The 6,047-nt window shown below is 40.4% G+C and overlaps 1 protein-coding gene across 1 annotated transcript; it reads right to left on the bottom strand.

Annotated features, from left to right (window-relative positions):
* Nucleotides 1-485: 485 nt before the first annotated feature.
* On the bottom strand, nt 486-5,434 carry ANKS4B (ankyrin repeat and sterile alpha motif domain containing 4B). The gene is made up of 2 exons (XM_054391236.1): nt 5,271-5,434; nt 486-1,560 (listed from the first exon to the last, which is right to left on the bottom strand). The coding sequence occupies exons 1-2, from the start codon at nt 5,432-5,434 to the stop codon at nt 486-488; spliced, it is 1,239 nt and encodes a 412-aa protein (XP_054247211.1).
* Between the last annotated feature and the right edge of the window lie 613 nt (nt 5,435-6,047).

Raw genomic sequence — 6,047 nt, 5'->3', positions numbered from 1 at the left:
AAGATTCAGGTGCTATTTCTAACATACTAGTACCAGGGAGGGTGGTCTGTAACCATCTAGTAGAAGTGAGTGGAGAAATCTCAAAGCTCTCAAGCTTTGGGAGTGCTCTTTGCATTGTGGTTTTGGAGAAGTGAAGGGCTTTGATAAGGAATGTATCACGGCTGGCCTTCACTGGTGTTTTAAGTTGCTCCAAAAAGAAGAAATCCAATCCCCAAAAACAGTTCAGGCAGAAAAAGGTTGAAATCTATAGATTTTGGGGTTTTACCTTCACATTTGTTGTGCTTGTCAGAGCATGCTTGAATTAATATCCTACACATGACAGCCATCTATCCAGAGAGAAAAGGCTTTGTCCTTGCTGTATTTTCTCAAGCAATTGGTAACCTCTCTGTCTTTTGCTTTAGCACAGATCTGGAAAAAATCATGTGCTCTTTGCAAAGAGGAGAAGGAAGAATCAGCATGCAGGTTACAGCAACAAGCATGTTGATTTACAAGCAAGTATCTACAGTCTTTCCAGGGTTCTCGAGTGCTTGTTTTCTTTTATTCACAGCATTCAGGACTTTCTTTCTTGGCCCAAGCTCTATCTGAATACTCTGTAGATCTTCATCAGAACATAGCATTAGAGCATCTAAATCAATTTTTTCCCTCATAAAGACTGGAAGAAACTCATCCAGCATTTGTGATGCCAGAAACACCTCAAGGGGCGTGTTCTCTACTTCCTCTGCATCCCATATGACTTCTTCCTCCTGCCAAGGGATATCAGCACCATTTTCAGCACCATCTTCCTTGCCATTCTCATCATTTTCAAACTGAAAGAGCTCACTGGATATTTTAAAGCTCGTACCTTCTTTCTCAGAAGACACAGTTTCAGGGTTTACATCTGCAGCCAAATTCCTTCCAAACACAATTTTGCCGAGACCCGGCCGCTTAAAGATGGAGAGCTGACTGTCATTGTCAGAGAAGCTTTTCTCTCCAAGCTCATTCAGTAACTCATCCTCCTCTTTCTCATCGAACAGATGCATCACAGTTCTTCTACTTGTATCATGCTTTTGGTCATTGCTTTGTGTTCCCTGGCTTCTTGTGCTGTCAGCTGCCTTTTTGCCCTTCAGTTTGAAGGTATCTTTCAGGTTTTTGGAGAAAGAGCTTGTTGTAGTTGAAGCAAAGAGACTAGGCAGCTTGACTCTGGAGTGTGTCCCTTTGGAAGAGTTTACTGTGCCAACGTTTTCTTTTATATAATTCCGGTTCATTTCATGCTGGTGTTTCTCCTGTCGCTTCTCACATTCCTTGATCTGTTTCTCTGCATTCCTCTGGGCCTGTGCTTTGAGTTTGGAGACCCTCTTTGGGTTCATCATGTTCTGCTCGGTGGCAGCTTGGTCCAGGATTCTGACGCATTCATTGCGGTCTCTGCTGGCAGCTGCCTCCAGGGGAGTGCGGAGGTCATTGTCCAGAGCAAATATATTGGCACCAAAGTGGATCAAAAAAGAAACACAGTGGATGTGACCATTGCAAGCAGCATGGTGGAGAGGCGTGTTCCCCCAGATGTCACATTTGTCTGGATCACCTCTGGGAAGGAAAATAGCGTATGGTGAGCTGGAGGTACCCAAGCATAGCACTGCAGTGGGGTTGAACAGATACTAAACGTTTAGGTCAGCTTTGCTATGAGGAGCACAGCTCAAGGAAAATGAGCCAGCAGAGCTCCACCTAGAACAGTGCTGCACCTACAGCAGCATTGAGTCTGGCTCTGTGTGTGGCATAAGCTCTAACTCCTGCCTGTGTGAATGAAGCAAGCTCATTGGGGCTGACTGTGACTGCAATGCAGCTGGAGTTAATGGCAGAACTTTTCAACACCTTTCACATGGAATATTTTAAAGGATTTTTGGTGACTCTTTTGTCAAATGCAAGGGTAATATTAGGAATTTTCTTCACTGGCCACAGTAGTAGATATTTAATTAACCCCTGCAGTAACTTTTTTGGTAAGTAATAGGTAAAAGATTAGGAGTACAGCCCTGATTACACATTATTCTCCATTGTTATTAGATTAAGCTCAGATAGATTCTGCTGTTTTCTTCAGCTCTTTTGTTCTCCTTAAGCTGCTTTTGCTCATGGAATTTGAAAAGCAGAAGCTCTGTCAAAAATAAAATACCACATCTTTTCAACTGAATTTACAGCCAGTGAAAAGTGCTTTCTTTTTAACTCTTGCATGGTCTTCACATAGAACTGCTGCCTGCAGAAAAGAATTGGCTTCAATCTTTTGATACATACTTGGTAGAATCAGCATTAGCAATGTCCAAAACAGAGCTTGAAATTGTTTTTTGACCAAAAATCAAGGCACCCAGAGCAGCCCAAACCCTTCAGAGCCAAGGGCCAAATTTACAAGGAGAATTTCTACTCTTGGGAGCTTAAACATTTCAGTGACTTGGAGATTTGTTCCATGGCAGCTGTACTGTGAACGAAATGGTTCTATCACAAAATCTCCTTCAGGCTTTCATCCCTGGCTTTGAGTATCTCTGAAGAAAAGCATTAACAAATTTCTTGAGGGCCAAATCTGAAAACATCCTTCAGCCTGAAATGTCACAAGCAAGAGAGAATTTGGGGGTCCCTATGGAGCTGAGACACAGAGCTGCTTGCAATTGAGAAACAATAGAAGTCTGAGCATGCCAGGCTGAGAAAGTGCAGGCATTTCTGTGAGGAGGTAGCAGCTGAGGATCAAAGTTTCTCCACTTACTCATAAGGAAACCATGTGTACATATTTCTGCTTTTGTGGCTTTGCCCTGGGGAACTGCCTGACTGTGGCTGACTGTGCTAGATACTTTAATTCCAACATTAGCAAATGGGCTGCATTATCCTGAGCCCTGGAAGGGCTGGGTCATCCGTCCTCCTGCAGGTCCCTTCACAGCTGTTTGTAGTCTCTTTCCCCCCTGGAGCCTGCCTGCCTTTGAGTCTCAAACAACTGACAAACTAGACACTCTGTTTCCAGCTCAGTGGGACTTTGGATAAGGTTTGACATCTACTTCGGGTTCTCATATTCCTCTTTTCCCTGCTTTCCCAAGAGCTAGGCTCACACGCAGAGAAAATCTCTACTACTGAGTGTCACCTTTATTCATGTACTTGCAAAGCAATCAGCGAAAGCATCTCTTGATGTCCAGGAAGATAATCTCTTTCAAGCTGAAAGGGGTTTATCATTAGTATTGCTGTATTTTCCAAGGACTGAATGTGTTGCAAGCTTCCTAAACTCCTAAAATCTGCAACCACTCTAAAGAAAACCATCCAGTATTTCAGTGCCTTTCTCAGGAAGTCTCTTCAAGGAAAGGATGAATTTGTTAAAATACTTTCTCACAGGAAGACATTAACTAAGTGCAGAAGAGATTGAATGTCTTCCAAAACTCAGCTTCTCCCCGGGAAAGCAGTGAGACTGGAGCCATAGCTCTGACAGCCACAGCTTGCTGATCATGTCAAGAAATCTTGGACTGAAAGAGAGGTGAATGCATGTGTTTGAAGATTTGAGGATGATCCTGTCCCAAAGCTATCCTCTACCAAGAAAAAGAGTTAGAAATACATTAAATAACAAATACATAGTAATTCTGATTTTGGTGTTATTTGCTGTGACTTCCAGCAGCTTCCATGATAGAAGACCTACTTTTCAATCAAATTTTTGGAACAAGAAGAATTTTGTTATTTGTTCCTTAGCTAGTTGTTCTGTCTTCTAGGTGCTCAGGGACAAACCTTTATCGACTCTAGATATTTTCTTGAATCTGTCTTAATTACAGAAGTTGAAAAGCCACCAATCTGTTTTTGCTTCTCCTGAGGACACAGCAATAACTGTGCAGTCCAAAGGTCTTTTTTATTGTTTTATTAAAGCCACACCTGAGCTCAATGGGCAAAGCTATTAAAAAAACTATTTTTATTCCATACTTTCTTTCTTTTCTTTTCTTTTCTTTTCTTTTCTTTTCTTTTCTTTTCTTTTCTTTTCTTTTCTTTTCTTTTCTTTTCTTTTCTTTTCTTTTCTCTTCTTTTCTTTTCTTTTCTCTTTTCTTTTCTTTTCTCTTTTCTTTTCTTTTCTTTTCTTTTCTTTTCTTTTCTTTTCTTTTCTTTTCTTTTCTTTTCTTTTCTTTTCTTTTCTTTTCTTTTCTTTTCTTTTCTTTTCTTTTCTTTTCTCTTTTCTTTTCTCTTTTCTTTTCTTTTCTTTTCTTTTCTTTTCTTTTCTTTTCTTTTCTTTTCTTTTCTTTTCTTTTCTTTTCTTTTCTTTTCTTTTCTCTTTTCTTTTCTTTTCTTTTCTTTTCTTTTCTTTTCTTTTCTTTTCTTTTCTTTTCTTTTCTTTTCTTTTCTTTTCTTTTCTTTTCTTTTCTTTTCTTTTCTTTTCTTTTCTTTTTTCTCTTTAATGAATGAAAACTCAGATACATCCAAATAGTTATTCAGCTTTTCCCTCCACTCTTCTTTAAGCTATTATGATTGAAAATACAGGTCAACTTAATCTCTGCTCAGAATTTATTTTATTATATCTCTTTACAGAATCACTGATTAAAAGGTGGCTCCAAGCAAGAAAGTATGGAGGGTGGGGAGGTAATTACCATTTCAATAACGCATTTTAAACATGCAGTACATTTAAATTATACCAAACAGAAACATCATTAATTGAAAATACAGCTGTAGAAACCTTTTTTTTAATGGGTCATTTTTCCCTCCCTGATTTACAAGAACCCTACCACAGCTTCTGAAACACTATTATAATTTTTAGCATGATGGTAGCTGCTAATACTGTAAAAAGCAGAGAAATACCAATGCTAGAGGTTGCTGTCTCAAACCTCTGAGTTGTGACACCTCTGGAAAGCACTAAATCTTCACAAGTGTCTATTGAGTGCACTTTGGAAGCAAGTGGGAGAGATTTTTCACTGAAAATGTTTCAAACTATGTATTTCTCTATAGAGATAGAGCCTGTTTCAAAGACAAATTATCATCAAAGGTTGTTGGCCAACTTCTCCTCTACTACAGCGAGGCAAGATCCCAGGGTCTTGTTCCTACTAACTGCTCCCCTCAGGCTCGATATGCAACATGATCCTGCTGATGTGGCTTCACTGACCTCACACACAGACCTGCCCGTAGGTTCTGGCCCTAAACCACTGCAGATTAAGAGAAACTATTCTTGGCAATGCATTGAAAGAAATGGCTGGGATTTTCAGCCTCCTGGGTCTGAGGTCATCAGGGCATTAGAAACACGATGCACTAGTTAGAGTTTTGAGTCACAACCTTTAAGCAATGGAGGCTGATCGACTTACCCTCTTCCGCATATGACTTCCAGAGCTTCTAGATACCCGTGGTATGCTGCCAGAAGGGTGGGTGTCATTCCATCTTCATCTGAAGTATTGAGATCTTTCCTAGTGGCTTCTTTCAGTAGGTCCAAATTGCCATCAGCTGCTGCTTTGTGATACCTGCTCGACATTTTCTGTAACTTCTGGTTTCCCTGGGCAGCTCTGAATGATAAACAGACTGTACAGTCACACTTCCATTACAGGGATAGTTCATTAATGATTACAGGTTAAGGCATCCCTGGGAGGATGGAAATGAGGAGGCAAAGTTCAACCTGGCAAACAACTTGCCTGGAGCTCTGCATAGGTAATAAGGCAATGGTGTGGGGAATGCTTTCAATTTCTAGAAGCTGGCTCTTCTGTTTAGCATTAGTTGCTTATTTAACTACTTAAAGGTAGAGGGGATTCATTCATCTTCTCTGTGTCTTTGTTTAACTGTTATGGGAAAAATTCAAATGTACCTTGAACTTCTGAAAATAACCATCAAAACCAGCAAAAAGCCTTCAAAAGGCCATGAATGTCAGTACATGGAAGTTTCACCCTAAGTACTGAAGCATCCCTGAGCTTTAGCAGGAATATGGCATAGGCAGGAATATGGCATAAGCATTTACCTTTACTGGTGAAGTCACAAAGGTTCACAGATTATGTTGGATTGCAAGGACCCTCAAAGGTCATTTTGTCCAACAGCCTGCAGTCAGCAGGGACACCTCCAACTAGATTAGGCTGCCCAGGGGCACATCAAGTCTG

This window comes from Indicator indicator, chromosome 22, assembly GCF_027791375.1.
Source record: "Indicator indicator isolate 239-I01 chromosome 22, UM_Iind_1.1, whole genome shotgun sequence".
Classification (NCBI taxonomy): domain Eukaryota; kingdom Metazoa; phylum Chordata; class Aves; order Piciformes; family Indicatoridae; genus Indicator; species Indicator indicator.
Note: the sequence above shows the minus strand (reverse complement) of the source record. Positions and strands in the feature narration are given on the sequence as shown.